Source organism: Pongo abelii, chromosome 6 (genome assembly GCF_028885655.2).
Source record: "Pongo abelii isolate AG06213 chromosome 6, NHGRI_mPonAbe1-v2.0_pri, whole genome shotgun sequence".
NCBI lineage: Eukaryota > Metazoa > Chordata > Mammalia > Primates > Hominidae > Pongo > Pongo abelii.
Window position 1 is genome coordinate 86,068,472 of NC_071991.2, and position 17,600 is coordinate 86,086,071.

General features: G+C 39.7%; 1 protein-coding gene across 10 annotated transcripts in view; it reads right to left on the reverse strand.

Moving 5' to 3' along the window:
• Window positions 1-13,496, reverse strand: part of CFAP69 (cilia and flagella associated protein 69) — a 70,994-nt gene extending 57,498 nt beyond the window's left edge. For 3 of the 10 annotated variants that reach the window (XM_054559537.2, XM_002818266.6, XM_054559533.2), the window contains exons 1-3: window positions 13,113-13,496; window positions 3,188-3,247; window positions 510-575 (exon numbers count right to left, since the gene is read on the reverse strand). In XM_054559537.2, the coding sequence (XP_054415512.1) occupies window positions 510-575; window positions 3,188-3,247; window positions 13,113-13,232 (246 nt within the window). In that variant the 5' untranslated portion in view covers window positions 13,233-13,496. The other 7 variants (XM_054559534.2, XM_054559535.2, XM_003777098.5 and 4 more) reach the window with 6 other exon arrangements.
• Between the last annotated feature and the right edge of the window lie 4,104 nt (window positions 13,497-17,600).

Below are 17,600 nucleotides of genomic sequence, written 5' to 3' on the forward strand. Positions count from 1 at the left end.
ATGTCCGAATTCCTGGAACCTGTAACTATGTTACATAGCAAAGGGGACTTTTCACATATGATTAAGAATTTTGAGATGAGAAAATTATACTAGATTATCCAGGTGGGCCCACCGTAATCACAGGGATCCTTATAAAGGAAAGAGGGAGGGAGGGTCAGAGAGAGAAGATGATGTGATGACAGGAGCAGAGGTGAGAGTGATGCCAGTGGGGGGAAGAGGGCATGAGGCAAGGAATGTAGGAAGCCTCCAGAAGCTGGGGAAGGCAAGGAAATGATTCCTCTCTAGAGTCTTGAGGAGAAACCAGCCCTGCTAACATCTTGACTTTAGTCCATTGAGGCTGATTTTGGACTTCTAACCTCCAAAACTGTATGATAATAACTTTATGTTGTTTTAAGCCATCAAATTTGTGGTAATTTGTTACAACAGCAATGGAAAACTAACACATTTTCTAATAGAAATTCTCGTTTCAGAATAAATGAAATGAACATACATATATATGTAAAGGATACAAGTCCATTCTGATAACACTGTACCAGTTTCTTGACAAATTTAAGTTGTTTTTCTTCCAAGCCATCCTAAAACAAATGACCTATTTTAGTTCTTTTGTGCTATTAAATCTGTTGAGATTTTAAAAAATTCTTCAACATAAAAGTAGACACTTTAAAATTATCAAGTAATTCTTAAATTACTATATTATAATGTAAACGTTATAAAATGTTTTCTGAAACAGTGAAGGTAAAAATAAACTATCAGAATGACTGTATGATCTAGCAATCTCGCTACTGGGTATTTATCCAAAGGAAAGGAAATCAGTATATCAATGAGATACCTACAGTTCCATGTTTATTGCAGCACTACTCACAATAGCAAAGATACAGAATCAACTTAAGTGTCCATCAATAGATGAACGGATAAAGAAAATATGGTCTATATATACAAGGGAATACTATTAAGCCATAAAAAGAATGAAATTCTGTCATTTGTAGCAGCATGGATGGAACTAGAAGATATTAAGTGAAATAAGCCAGGTTTAGAAAGACAAATATCACACATTTTCACTCATGTGTGGAAGCTAAAAAAGTTGTTCTCATGGAGATATAGACTAGAATGATAATTACAAAAGGTAGGAAGACTGTGGTAGTGAATATTTGTTAGCAAAGTAGGGTGACTAAAGTTAACAACAATGTATTGTATATTTCAAACTAGCTAGAAGAGGGGATTTGAAATGCTCCCAACACATAGAAATGATGCATGCTAGAGGTGGTAGATAGCCTAAATACTCTGACTTGATCGTTACACATTTTATGCATGTAACAAAATATCACAAGTACCCCATAAACATTTACAGACATTATGTATCAAAAATAAACTATTATTTAAATTTGATTAGGAAATTGGGAATCAAAACCAGGTTAATGTAAAAGCAGTAATTGTTTCCAGAAATAATATTAACAACAGCTAAAGTACATTGAATATTTTTTCTATGTCATGTACCACATGGGTACCATATATACATATCACTTCATTAATTTCCAAAATGACCCTATTAGGAAGATACTACTATGATCTCTGCTTTCCAGAATAGGAAACACAAGCTGAAACATTTTAAAGTAACGTGTCCAAAATACACAGCTAAAAAGTGGCGATGTTAGAGACAAATTTGGAAAGCTGACTGTAGAGATTGTATTTTTAACCTCTAAAATATGCTCAGTGTTCTGTGCAAGCCAAACATCTTAAGTCAATTAAAAATGAAAATAAGCAAGTAAAACTTCTACACAGTGATGTGTTTCCATGACTGAATTCTGTCTGTCCTTTTAATCTTAAATGTTCCTGAAAAGCTGTGATATTGTCTATACTTTTTCTCTGTAGCCTTATTAAACAGCTAATAGGCGCTCTATGTAGTTGTGGTTTTTTAAGGAAATGTAGATATAGTCACAATAAAAAATAACTTTTCACAACAATGATAGCCAGCAAAAGATAAATTATTCCAATAGTCATTTTTTCTCCTTTCTATGTAAAAAAGCAGAGAATAAAAAATGTTAAAACAGTGACCAAATTTTTGTGCCTCCTATTCATAGGACATTGTTTTCTTTTGATAGGCTATACTATGGTCAACCCATTTACTTAAAAAAAATGTTTTTTTATTATACTTTAAGTTCTGGGATACACGTGCAGAATGTGAAGGTTTGTTACATAGGTATACACGTGTCATGTGGTTTGCTGCACCCATCAACCCGTCATCTACATTAGGTATTTCTCCTAATGCTATCCTTCCCATAGTCCCCCATCCCCTGACAGGCCCTGGTATGTGACGTTCCCCTCCCTGTGTCCATGTGTTCTCATTGTTCACCTCCTACTTATGAGTGAGAACATGTGGTGTTTGGATTTCTGTTCCTGTGTTAGTTTGCTGAGAATTATGGTTTCCAGCTTCATCCATGTCTCTGGAAAGGACAGGAACTCATCCTTTTTTATGGCTGCATAGTATTCCATGGTGTATATGTGCCACATTTTCTTTATCCAGTCTATCATTGATGGGCATTTGGGGTCAACTCATTTTCTACTTACTAACAATATGTATTCCTTTTTGGAAATCACCACATAAGTTCCTAGTGTGGCTGGCTTTTAGACATTCAGTCAATTCTTGATAACATCAGGTGGTATATGAGCATGTGTGCATATACATTTGTTATCTTTTCTCTCAATGCCTACTTTCCCAATTTTGAGTCTTGTGTCTAAAATAACTTAATTTCCATTACATCTTATATATGATTGTTCTCAAAATAAATTATCTGTGTGTACGTGTTTGTGTGTATCTATCCTGATTTCATAATTAGTACACCATGGTAACCTGTTTTCTACCATTTCCCTCCTCCAATCCTACTAGGTAACAAGCACTTAACAGAGGCTAGATGATCCTTTCTGTACTCTTAGGATTCCTTCTGTTACAGCCACCATGGGTTTGTCCATCTCATAAAAGCAAATCTATTCTCTTCCTCCAGTCTCCCCACTTCATTAAATATATTCATACTAAATTTAAACAGTCCTTGAATATAAGATATGTACTATTTAAAATGTTTTCAACAAAAGGAGATAAATGAGACTTACATTTGAAGGAATATATGTGACCTTTCAGGGAAATAGTTTGTAAGTAATGCAGTGGAGTAATTTTCTCTCAAAGCTTACTCACTTTATCAGTCTCTTCGAGGAGTTTGATGACACGATTAAGGTCCATAGGCTTGAAAACACCCTAAAAAACATACAACTCTTACTATTCTATATCATCTTCTATATCAATAAGTCATATCTAACACACTAATTTATATGATACTTTCCCTTGGTAACTTAAAAAATGTTTTATGACACTAAGATAGTAAGGGGAGAATGAAAAGTAGATGAAAACTTACAGGAATAAATAGATTTTGGAGTAAAAAACTCCTCCTGAATTCTAGTATTTCGTATAATCTTAATGTTTTAAAATTTCATCAGCCCTGAAGGGCCCAAGAAAATATTTAGAATAATAGTACTTCCATAAGTTGAGAAATAAAATTATCTTGTATACACATTACACTAAGTTTGCCTATGCAGATACATGGTAAGAGTAGCTTCTAAACTACAGGTGGGAGATTGCTTTTCTCAACTAGGTGTCCCCTTATCTCAGTTAGTACCAGCATTCTTCCAGTCATCCACATTAAAAAAACAGGAACTTCCAAGTTCTACAGATTTTACATCTTAAATATTTCTTGAGCCCATTCCATCTTACTGATTTATTCAGTTTTTAGCTCTTACTTAATTTCACGGGGTTCCTGCTGTTCTCATCGACTCCACTCTTGCACCCTTCAATACCATCTTCTATTCTACCATCAGAACAATAAAACTCAAACCTGAACATGACCCATCTAAACTATTCAATGACTCCCCATTAATGCCTCTCACATCTCCTCTGTTGTCACTCATGTTGTTACATTCCTACTCCTCTCCTTGGTTAATTCCCACAGGTCCTTCAAGACGAAGCTCAGGTGTTACCTTCCCAAAGGATGAAAAAGGCTAGAAAAATGCCGTGCTCTCATAGCACCCTAAGTTTATATCCATTAAAATTCCCATCACATTGTTCTGAAAGGGTCTACGTGTTCGTTCCCCACCACTCCCTGCCCCAAAGTTCTCTTAAGAGCAAAAATTTTTTTGCTTTCAGGCACTCCTGGCATCCAACACTGGGCCTGACATATAATATTGTTAGTTGCTTAATAAATACTTGGAAAATGCAACCAAGAAGAGGCTATATTATAATAAAGTTATTCATAGGTAAACGGGGAAGGAAATGGGTACTATCATCCAAAGTTTAAGTAGTAGACCCCGAGCACCCAAAGCAATCCTGAGCAAAAAGAAAAGAGCTGGAGGCACCACACTACCTGACTTCAAAATATACTGCAAAACTATAGTAACCAACACAGCATGGTACTGGCATAAAAACAGACACATAGGCTAATGAAACAGAACAGAGAACCCACAAATAAGTCCCTGCATTCACAGCCAAATCATTTTTGACAAAGGTACCAAGAACATACAGTGGGGAAAGAACAGTCTCTTCAATAAATGGTGTCAGGAAAACTGGATAGACATATGCAGAAGAATGAAACTAGACTCTTATGTCTCACCAAATAAAAAAATCAAATCAAAATGGATTAAAAACTTAAATATAAGACCCCAAACTAAGAAGTCACTGGAATAAAACATTGGGGAAACACTTTAGGACACTGGTCTGGGCACAGGTTTTTTGGGTAGGACCTCAAAAGCGCAGGCCACAAAAGCAAAAATAGACAGACGGGATTACACCAAGCTAAAAAGTGTACCCACAGGAAAGAAAACAATTAACAGAGTGAAGAGACAACCCAAAAAATGGGAAAAATATTTGCAACCTATCCATCTGACAAGGGATTAATAACAAGAATATACAAGGAACACAACTCAATAGCAAAACAAGGCCAGCCGCGGTGGCTCACGCCTGTAATCCCAGAGCTTGGGAGGTGGAGGCGGGTGGATCATCTGAGGTTAGGAGTTCGAGACCAGCCTAGCGAACATGGTGAAACCCTGTCTTTACTAAAAATACAAAAAATTAGCCAGGTGTGATGGTGGGCACCTGTAATCCCAGCTACTCGGGAGGCTGAGGCAGAAGAATTGCTTGAACCCGGGAGGTGGAGGTTGCAGTGATTTGAGATCACGCCACTGCACTCCAACCTGGGTGACAGAGTGAGACTCCCTCTCAAAAAACAAACAAACAAATACAAATAGCAAAACAAAACAAAACAAACAACCCCAACAACAAAAAAAATGAAATAATCCGATCAGAGGTAAAGTATTTATGATGATACAGAGATCTACAAATTCTAAGAGTGGTTTTGACTATATTTATCTTGGAGGTTAATGCCTTGCTACCTGACATTTTATCTTAATTCAGTGTTATGTCACAGTGCTTACCCCCATTACGGGAGTTAAGCTCTCCCAGTTTCCTTTGTATCCTCTTTCCTGCTCTCACGCTTACTTCTACTTTAAAATAAATGTTTGAAAAGGTGATGTAATGATGATATAAAAGATATACAAAAGCGAAAAAATCCTACTTATTCCTATAATGTAGTAAATGCATCTATTTTTATTTTTATATATTTTGTTTTTCCTTACATGCATAAGTATTTTACATAATTTCACTTAGTGTTAGTTAATACCACAGCAGCTTCTGAGTTTTAAATCAGCAATACATACTTTTCCATACTTCTACATAATCATTATTACATTGTCTTAGTTTTAGTATTTCCTTGCCTTTAAAAATTACAAATTCATATATTCTGATCTCAAGAAATTTCTTTCAAAAACAATTTTAAAAAATTAATCCTAACTGAGATGTCATGGCATCAAAAACAATTTGTAATGAAACATGCTAACTTTAAGTCTGTGGAGTAAGTATCTGAATGAGCTCATTTACTCAAAATTATATTTATTTTTATTTATTTTTGACATAGAGCCTTACTCTGTTGCTCAGGCTGGAGTGCAGTGGTGCAGTCACGGCTCACTGCTTACCTCAACCTCCCTGGGCTCAGGTAATCTTTCCACCTCAGCTTCCTGAGCAGCTGGGACTACAGAGGCACACCACCCCACACTTTGCTAATTTTTGTAGTTTTTGTAGAGATAGAGTGTCGCCACGTTGCCCAGGCTGTTCTGGAACGCCTGGGCTCAAGCAATCTGCCAGTCTCAGCCTCCCAAAGTTTTGAAATTACAGGCATGAGCCAACATGCCCAGCCATTTTTACTTTTAAAAATAATTTTAAAAAGAATTTACTAAATACTAATCTATACCTGGTCTTATGTTACAATTAAAAATTGTTAAATATTACTGTTAAATAGTTAAATTTACCATTACAAAAAATTTTGGTAAATAGACTTCTGCCTTTTAAGATTTGGGGATATGGCAGTGATATCCACCACTACCTCAGCTGTCTTTTCTCTTTTCCTCCTACACTCTCAGATTTTATATGCACACACACACACACGCACACACACACACACAGAGTGGGTTTTTCTTTTCTGGTTTTCTGAAATATTTGTTTAGAAGGTTAGACAAGGATATTGGAATGAAATGTCAATGCAGGATTTTTTTTTTTTCTTTTTTTTTTTCTTTTTTTAAGGTTAATCAAGGGAAGCAGTGGGAATGGAAAAGGAAGAAATCCGTAACTGGCTGTAATCAATTAGCTGTAAACAGCACTGCACTTGGGCCAGCCCAATGCAGGATTTTCTTTCTAATATTTGTGTGTATTTTCAGATTTTTTCTCCAAATGAGCAGGTATAATTTTTAAAAGAACAGAGAGTAGTAAAGATTAAAGCATAGATTCCTCTTAGATTTATCTTGCATTGTCCATTTCATGTTACTCTAGTTTTACCTGCTTGGAAGATTTTTAAAGATTTCTCTCTCTCCCTCTACCTTCCCTAGACTTTTCTTCCTTCTATAACTATTTATTAGTAGGTTTTTTTGTTTCAGGAATTGTGCTAGGTGTGGGGAATAACAATGTCCTCACCTCATGCAGCTATTGGTCTGGCATGGGATTTTATAGAAGGCTTTGTATGTAACACAAGGATCTTAAAAAGCCATTGAATGGTTTGAGACTGAACATATAAACAGAACTGGTCAGACTACATGTGACAAAATAACTCTGGCCAACAACCTCTGCAGCAATTGGCTCAGAAGAGTCAGGATTTGGCCAATGACTGCCAGCTTTCCCGGTTTTTGTCCCTCTGCTTCCAACTTAAGACCAACCAGAGAAAGACAAATATGCTTTCCAAGTCAATCACAGAGGATACCCTACTTCTAGCTAGCCCACCTCCAGCTTTCCCATGTCAGCAACCTACAATTAGAGTAGACCTGAAGCCTCCCCCACACCTTTCTTTTTTCCACTATAAAGCTTCCAGGCTGCATTGGAGTCTCTGCCAAAAAGTGATAGTGGCTGACTCCCTCCCTATAGCAACCGCTGAATAAACAGTCTCTGTTTATTGTGGTAGCCTTCATTTATTTCCACAAGATTTAACCAGAAGAATTTAATTGTGAAAAGATCATCTTGTATGCTGTGTGAGACTGAACTGGAGAAGACTGGGTTGGAGGTAGATTGTAACTTTGGGCCTTGAATGGGTAGCAGCAACTGGTATAGACAACAGCAAATGGAATTAAAAACATCAAGAGGTAGATTCATGAAGACCTAATGAGTTACTGGACGCAGTGGGAGAAAGAAGGAAAAAGCTGAAGATAATTCCCTGGCTTGAGGAATTACATAAATGATTTCACCATTTCCTGAGACAGGGAATGCTGGAGGAAGAGGTTTGTGTTGGGGGTTGGAGATGAGAAAAATTTGGGGCAGAGGTTTCTGAATCATAGGCTTAACGTGACAATTGAAGATTTTGGGTAAATGAGATCACACAAGCAGAGAGTAGAAACAAAACAGAACATGCATATGTAAATACCAAAATACTATCATCTTAAGATGTTTATGGAGAAATTGTAAAAGCATTCACAAAACCTTTTAAGATCAAAAGTTTAATAAATTGCTTTGAAGAAAATCAGACTTACTTCATTCAAATTATAGGATGAACTTATTTCCCACTTTACCCAGGGACATTTCAGAGGGGAGAAACCTGCTCATTTGATACTCAGTTACAGGGAAAGAGACTAACACTTATAGTAGTCCTTTCATGTGTCTGGCATTTTTGATCGCAATTAATCTTCAAATCTACCAAGTAATGGTAGCACTATTATCCCTCTTAATGAAACTGAGGCCCTGGGACTTAACTTGTTAAAGCCACATAGCTATTAATAATAAATGGGCCAGCAGGTCTGTCTAATGTAGAAACTCTGGTTCTTTGTTCCTTAGTTCTCTGCCTGACTCCTCAATGGACAACCAAAGAGTCTCTCTCTCTCTCTCTCTCTCTCTCTCACTCTCTTTAAAGAGTGGGGGTCTCCCTATGCTGCCCAGGCTGGCTTCGAATTCCTAGGCTCAAGCAATCCTCCTGCTTCAGCCTCTCAAGTAGCTGGCACTATAGACACATGCAGCCAACTACAGAGGTTATTTCTTGCAAAAACCCTATAAACAAGGCTAGACAATTTTAAGCACACAGTTCATGGAAGTATTACTGGCAGTGACAGGATATGATATCAACTAAATGATTGTGGAAGTTCTCATGGGTTCTCAGAGGGAGAGCAAATTTGAGCAAGGAAGTTCAGGCATGATACCTACGCCAGTCAACTAATCACTATATTAATTGTTATTCAAAGTGGAAAATGAGGTCCTCCAACTAGCAGCACAAGCATCACCTGGAAACCTGTTAGAAAAGCGGAGTACTGGGGTTCATCTAAGACCTACAGAATCAGAATCCACATTTTAATAAGATCCCCATGTGCTCCACATGCACATTAAAGTTTGAGAAGCACTGCTCTAAAGGGGGTTGGGATTCTTTAGAATGAGGGGAACAACATTAAATAGAAAATAGATAAAGGGTAACCAATTAGATATCTTGTGATTTCAACATATGATTAAGGTGAATTTCACTGCCAATCCCATCACTCTCCAGGGGATAAAGCACCCTTTAAACTACATTACCTCTACCTTCCTGTAGGAAGCCAGAGCCACATAAACACTGGGATTAATACTAGAAAAACAATCTGAGAACTATCTTCCTATTTGGTAGGTTTTGATACCCAGTGTATTAGTCTGTTTTCACACTGCTATAAAGACACACCCAAGACTGGGTAATTTATAAAGGAAAGAGGTTTAATTGACTCACAGTTCCACCTGGCTAGGGAGGCCTCAGGAAAAACAATCATGGCGGAAGGCAAAGGGGAAGCAAAGACCTTCTTTACAGGTGGCAGGAAAGACAGAGAGAGAAAGCAAAGAGGAAGAGCCTCTTATAAAACCATCAGATCTCGTGAGAACTCACTATCACTAAAACAGCATGGGGGAAATCACCCCCATGATCCAATCACCTCCCACCAGGTCCCTCTTTCAACACCTGGGGATTACAATTCGAGATGAGATTTGGGTGGGGACACAAAGCCAAACCATATAACCCTGTAAATATCATCTGAATTTATTTAATAATTTAATAAAGCTGTTATGACTAGAGTCATTAATAATAGCAGAAAGTTACCATTTATGGGGCACTTAGAATGTATGTGCTGGGCACTGTGCTAAATGCCTTACAAATACTTTAATTCTCACAATAATTCGACGAGGTAGGCGTATCTAAAAATATCTGTTACAGATGAGGAAACAGACACAGAAAGGGCAAGCAACATGTCCTAAGTTCCTCACAATTAGAAAATGGCCACGAAAATTCTGGTACTATTTTATTGTTTCGAAACTGGAAAAGTATGATAATCACTTTAAAAAAGAAGACACTGGAATCACTACAGTAGGGATTATCAAAATTTTTATAGAGAGAAAATTTGAAGGTATAATGCTTACATAGTATATGTCTATAAGAAGTTCACAACATGGAACGAAAATAACAATTCAAAATCCCAGATTCCTAAACTATTGTTTTCCCTATTTACTAATAACTTTACTCATAATCTATATTTACATTTTCCATAATTCTATCAGAGAACATTTCAAAGTTATTAAAGTTAGAAAAATCTAATACTCTGTGAATACCATTTGTAGTAGCTTAGATAGAATTTATAGGTGCTATTGCCTTTTACAAAAGTTATTTTTGTGAAAGATGCAGGAAAAAAATACCACTTAATGCAGAAGTAAAGCATACACACAGAAAAATCAGCATAATAATCCGTACATTTTACCTGCTGACTTAGGCAGCAATATTCAAGCCTATTTCTTTAATTACTAAAAACTATGGTTAGGGTAACTGAAAGGTTCAATTTAGGTCTGTAATAAAGAAAATGATATAAAACAGCTATCAAAAGCCCAGGTAGCCAAAATAGCATTTCTATATTAGGAAATCCAGCTGCAACTTAGAAACATCTCTGAAGGGATAAAGTGAGCAGACTGAAATCTGCATTAAAGCAAGTAAGATTTCAGGGGCATCCAGTCTCACTCTCACATCCTGGAAGCCAGTGGGAACAATCAGAATTCTAGAGAATCCCTTAGCTTTAAGGCCCAAATAACTTTATGAGCTCTAGTTCCCTGGATAAAGGATGATGACAATGACAATGATGATGTTGATAACTGCTTGTTTTCAATATATAGGTCTCTGTATAAGTTCTCTATATTATTGTATAAGTTTGCTTATATATTATTTCTTTTTGTTTTGTTTTGTTTTGTTTTTTTGAGACGGAGTCTCACTCTGTCGCCAGGCTGGAGTGCAGTGGCACAATCTTGGCTCACTTCAACCTCCGCCTCCCATGTTCAAGTGATTCTCCTGCCTCAGCCTCCCGAGTAGCTGGACTACAGGCATGCGCCACCACGCCCACCTAATTTTTGTATTTTTAGTAGAGACCGGGTTTCACCATGTTGGCCAGGATGGTCTCAATCTCCTAAACTCATGATCCGCCCTCCCCAGCCTCCGAAAGTGCTGGGATTACAGGCGTGAGCCACCGCGCCCGGCCTATATGTATTATTTCATTTAATCTTTACAATGGACATGAGTATTATCATTATCTCCATTTGATAGAAAGGTTAAGATACTTGCCTTTGGTCACATAGCTGGTAAGTGATGAAGCTGACAATGAACTGAAGTAGTTGTGATACTCTCACCTTTAGCCACTAGGATACACTGTCTCCGAAGCACACATAGGCAGAAGAGAAGTTTGCAAATGTGCAGTGGTTTGAAAGAACTGGAAACAGTTCCCAGTATCTTTCCTAAACTGGCCTAAGGCAGAGGCCTAAAAGGTTATCATTTTTTCGTTCCAGGGTCTCTAGACCCCCATTCTATGAGTAAAGAAACTGAGTAACTCAGTTAACTTCTCATGAACATAGGGTTCTCGTTTGTAAAAACAACCACAGGCAAAAAACAAGAAGCCTGAGGATCACTAAGATTTCTCCCAGCTATAAAAAGTTCCTATTCTATTTATTTGGGGAGAAACTACCTTTTTCCTCAGTACTTCGAAAATGTTACTACTCCTAGAATAAGTTATTAACAAGTCAGAAACATGAATTAATGCAAATTGACTGCTTTCTTCTTGGAAGAGAATCCTAGGCCCTGGAAAGAGCAGTAGTAATGAAAGAAAAGAAAGAAAATTAAAATGGGGAGAAAATGCACACACATATACACAGGTATACTTGTTTTATTTGGTATGTTTTGGACTATTTTGGCAATGGCTTTTAAAAAGTATTTTTCCTTAAAAAAAAAAAAAAGCCACGCTTGCTTGCCTTGTATAACGGCGCCCAATTTTTCTTGGAGCAAGTAAAGGAAGACTGAGAGCCATCAGTTGTCAAATTCACATACTTTTCAGTTTTGCCCCTTGCCTGGGAGTATGGCTGTACTGTTGATCTTTCTTGCAGCCCAGGGAGTGGAGAGCTATTGTTCCTCAAAATTCTCCCCGCCCAGATGGGAATAGGTCCACAAAATCGATTAGGCAAATTTCCCTAACACCTATTTCTCCTCATGCAAAGTGCTGTTGCTCCGCAGGTTACTGCGTAAATGTCAGACCTCAGAGAGCTCAACTGTATTCCCCAGTCAACTGACCACTCCCAAGGAACTCTCCAAGGCTCCAGGATGTGAACGGAAGAGACAGGGTTCCTGACGCAGCCTGAGATTTGAGAAGCCTCAACAGGAATTCCCACAGTGGCCCCACACCATTAGTGTGAGGCAGGACAGGGTTCTTCCAGGAATTCGCGGCTTTTAAGGCACGATCAAGGCTCTCTGGGGGAGCAATGGAATCCTAGTAGGAAACAAACAACTTGGGGTTTCTAAACACCTCCGCCTCGAATTTAGATCCAAGGGCCTCAATTGGAATTTCTCAACAGATCAACTTGCAAGAGTGAATTTTGTATTCATAACGAAAGCAAACCTAAAACCAAATACAGTACAAGCATAATAAAACAAATAACTCTGTTCTCTCCCGGTTCTCTCCGATCCAACCTGTAACAACCAGCTTCCAATTTCATATTTTAAAAATGCTGAATTTCTAATTTTAACAGCGTTTTCCTCCCCTCTGGGTGCAGGCTTTAGTCGCAGCAAATTTAAGCATGGGAAAATTTACATCTATATGAAGAACATCACTCGGTATCAGGGATCTACGTATTAAAAAGTTCAGTGCAAACCGATCAGGTCATCAAATCAGATTTTGCTAAGAATGATTCCTTTCCTCCCAGTAGCTCTATGACCACTTTCCGAAGAAGCGCGGCAAAACCCCGCCTACTCAGTTTGCTGGGACCCTCCAAGAGGACCACACAGCGCTGGTCTCCGGACAGGATGGTTGACAACAGCCAGCCCCTCGCAACCGGTGCAATTCGCAGGGGGTGGGGGATCAGGATTAGCTCTGCGCTTGGAATCTCCATCCCGCGGCTTCCCCCATCTTCACTCCTGTCCCCAGTTCCACCCTTGCCACCCCAGGTCTGGACCCCGTCTCGAGACCTCACCCCCACCCCGTCCACCTCTGAAAGCACAGACACCTGCTCATACCTGCGCCTCATCGTCCTCCGTCACCACCCCAACCACCGGGATTTGACTGAAACTGCTAGACTTGTTCCTGATGCCGGATTCCTGGGCCTCGGCGGTCGCCCCGGCTTCCTCTGTCCACATGGCCTGTGGCGGCGGGGTGGAGAGTGGGGGGATCTTCCTGTCCTACAGTGCGCCCGCAGTCGCTGGGCCCAAAGAGGCCCCGCCACCGAGAAGGGAAGGCAGCCTGAGAGTCGCTAGAGTCGCGAAAGGTCCCAAAATTCCGCCACGGGCCTAGGCCACCGCCATACAGTCCGCGTAGCGCCGCTGCAGCCCCCCAGCTGACCCAAGCATCTGATCCCCGGCCGGTTGTTAACACAAGCCAGCGCGTTGCTAGGGGGCGGGGCCAGAGGCTACGGAAAGCCGGAGAGCCAAACCACCCCAAAGCCTAATTGCACTCCGAGCCCGGCAGGGCGAGTTTGCAGGCTTGCGGTAAGGAGCCTGCAGGAGGCACCTCGGTAGGTAGCGGGGAGTGGTGCCTTAGGCGCCCGGTGTGTTTCGGTCTTGATAGTCTTGCTTCAAACAGGCATGAGTGGGTGGAGGGGTGAGGGATGTCTATGGGATACCTTAGGCGTGATACGATGGACGGATAGTGTTGAAAGCGTTTCTCTCACCCCAGGGAAATGACCAGTCTAGCTTACATTCCCCAGTTTTTATCTGTACTTTAGTGGCCCAACTGGACAGTTAAATAAACAAACATAAAAGGTATTGTACAAAATGTTAAAAGGCTTTTGAGTCAGTTTATTGAATCTAGAGCGAGTTATCCCTTGAAGTCTCACTTTTCTCATCTGTAAAATAGGACTCTTGTGAGGACTGAATGAGATGACAGTGTTTGTTAAGTGGTGCTTGGCACAGCATCCCGTATGGTCAAGATTATCATTATCTTTATTACTGTTTGAGAACTAAAAATTAAATCCTAAGCCCCACAACCGACTGAACGGACCCCCTTTTGGCTAAGGGGACCCCCGATAAACCTTAAAAGCTGAATTCCTGTCCCTGACGGGACAGAAGGACGGACACGCCTCGCTATAACCCCCTACCTCCTCCCTTATCACGTCCCCCTCACCCCTGGTTTTTTGAGACAGGGTCTCACTGTGTCCCCCAGGCTGGAGTGCAGTGGCAGGATCGTAGCTCTGCAACCTCCAACCTCTGGCTCAAACGATCCTCCCGCTTCAGCCTCAGGAATAGCTGGGAGTACAGGTGCACATGCCACCAAGCTCGGCTCCCCCTCCCTTTGAGGGCTTAGACTCAACAACTGACAAGCATTCATGTTAAAATAGAGATCAGAAGGCTAAAAGAATGGACTCTGTGGCAATAACAAATTATAAGCAAGACCTAAGGCCATGCCAGGCAAGAGTTAAGTCACTCACACCTACACTTAAAGAATAACCTATGTTTTAACTGCTGCAATGTTTTTATTTTTCTCTAGCTGTTAAATAAGAACTGCCCTCGACATAAGCAATATTGAAATAATTGCGGCTCATCCATAGCAAGATGTTGACTAACAAGACCCTCGTGTTCCACAAGTCATAACTGCAGGTTTAATTGGACAAGGGACTGATTCAGTAACTTTCCCCTGATAAAAGACCATCCACTATGGACTGGTTCTGGCAGGTTTACAGAGACTGAGCACTAGTACATTCATGTCTCTGCTTCTCCTTTTGATGTATAGGGACTGTAATGCATTTAAATGTTAAGTTTCCACTCCACAGTGAGCATGGGATGCATGTCACATGCATGTTTATTCAGCACCCCTCTTAGTGAAGATTCACAGCTCCTCTTACAATCTGTTGAATATGTCTCTTTAGCCAATTCATTCAGCATAAAGCTTCTGCTCCAACCCCACCTCCTTCAAAGTGCCTGTTGACTGTCTCTGTGGGAGCCTGGGCTTCCCAGCCTGCAGAATGGCCAGCCTGCAGGTTGTAACTCATTATAAGAAATAAAATCTCCTTTCTAAATTTATAGATCTCATGATTTTTCAGTTGACATGTTGTTGCCTATCCATTGTAGACTGAATAATAATACAAGAAGGGTCAAGACTATAATGGAAAGCTTCTCATGATGATCATCAGTATAATTTAATAACTCAAACACCATAACTGAAAATTAAAAAAAACTCTAACTCTTTTAATCTGTTTTTTAAACTTTCAAAAATTATTCAAGATTTAAACATGCATTTTTGTATCTTCCATAGAATTTATGAATTTAAAATTACATATAAACTCAATGAAAATAAATATTACTTCACTTCTCAGAGCTTCTCTCCTCATTTCTAGAATGAGGTTGATAAGTGATTTTGAAGGTTCCTTCTACCTCAGACGTTGAATATTTCTGGCCCTAAAAGAGAAATGGGAACACTAGATTGGGACTGGCAGCACTTGATTGTAAATCCTAGCCGACGAGACAAAGTTTTGTTGAGAGTAGTGAGCACTTCTAGCACCTGTTTCCACACTTCTAGTCATTCTTCCACTTTTCTCATCCTCAGCCCTCTGAAACTGTGAGATCACCAACACTTGGGGTCAAAGTCTGTTAACACTTTTCGGTTCTCATCCTGTTGTACTAGTCTGTAGTATTTTACACTGTTGACCCCTCTCCTCTTTTTACAACCCCCTTGCCTAGACTTCCACATTCTTTTTGTTTTTCTTTCATCTCTACAGCTACTCATTGCTATCTTTATGGGCCCAGCATGCTTCTACTGCACCACTCTGCTGCCTAGCTACTGATAGATATCTTTAGAACCACTCTTAGGCCTTACATCTAGAGGGCAGTTTAGTAGGTCTAAGGTTGCTTCCACCTAGGGAAAGTGCAAAGCGTGTTAAGTGTTTTATTCATATGACCTTAATTGCTGTTACACAGTCCAAGTAAACCACATCAAAAGGAGACTGAAACTACTTGGATGAACACAATGAAATCCTGTGGAATGGCAACCCAAACCAAGATGGTGGCAGAGAGCTGATAATTGGATTATTTGCATATCCTTTGTGTGGTCATCCTAGCATCTCAGGATCAGGAAAGATGAAGAGGAGGGAGGGGAAAGGAAAAATTTCCACTTAAAGTAGAGCTTGCCTAGGAGACATCAACTGACTCTTGTATTTTAACACCACAGGCTGAAGCTGATAAGGGTCTTTAAGCCTCAGTGACCTTAGACAGGCACCTGCCTCACTGGACCTAACTGAAGAGACTTTCCTGACTAGTGAACAATGGGATATTTATTTTATTTAACCAATGGTGTAGAGACCTATATATCCATTCTGCCCTATATCCAGAGTGCCAGTTTCCAATGCTTAATTAGCATAAGCCCCATGAGCTCCCCACTTCTAACATTTAAAAACCCCTGACTTTCCCTCCTCAGTGAAATTCTTCACGGAGTAACTTCTCTTGCTTGGCAAGTTAATAGACTCAGCTTTGTAGTTTTTTTTTTTCCTAGCTCTAATGATATTTGTTTTGCTCATGGACAGGTGAGAAGGAGGATAGAGGAGTCTTCAGACACCCCACAGCCAGCCATCTTGGGTGAATTACTGCAGTTTTCGAAAGGTGCCAGCAGGTTTCCTCCTGCATAACATTTGCATTATGTTGTATGTACATGCCACCGTCTTCAGATGGCTAATCCCTATGAAATTCAGTTCAGATGACATTTTCTAGGAAACCTTTACATCCTTTGCTGTGTTGGGTGCAACCTTGTCTGTCATTCTGTTTTTGTACTCATCACATACTTAATGGTATCAACTGGTTCAGCAACTGGACCCCTTCCTACTGTACTGAGATTCTTGAGAGTCACTTTGATATGCACCCCAGACCCTCAGCATACTGTCTAGAGCAGTAGTTTTCAAAACCTAATGTGTATCAGAATCATCTGGAGAAATAGTTAAAACAGAATCTCAAGCCCTACCTGCAGAGTCTCTGCTTCAGTAAGTCTGGGTGAGGGCCAAAGATATGTGTTTTTAACCAGTTCCCAAACAGTGTTGATGCTATTGGTCTGGAGAACATACTTTGGGACATCCTGGTCCATATCATACTAGTTACTCAAAAAGTGTTCATTAAAATATTTCAAGGATTATAAATTACTTTTTATTTTGATTTGAAGCCAAATTAAAGCATTTTGTAAGTTATCCAAAGTAAGGTAAATACTCCAGGTCCTTGCTACTCAAAATGGGGTCCTTGGGCTACTTGCACTGGCATTACTAGGGACTCTGTTAGGAATGGAGACTCTCTTGCCGCTTGGTGGACCTACTGACTCAGAATCTCCATTTTAACAAGATCCTCAGGTGATCAGTACACACATAAAATTTGAGAAGCACTGCTCGTATGTGTGTGTGTGTGTATGTTTGTGTGTGTTGTCATTATTATTGCTTTGGAGTAGTTTTAACAGCCTCCATAAAACTGGCTTTCACTAATTATTCCATTCGTGGATTTTCCAAGTCCTTTGTTCCCAAATAATAGTGGGTTTACTTT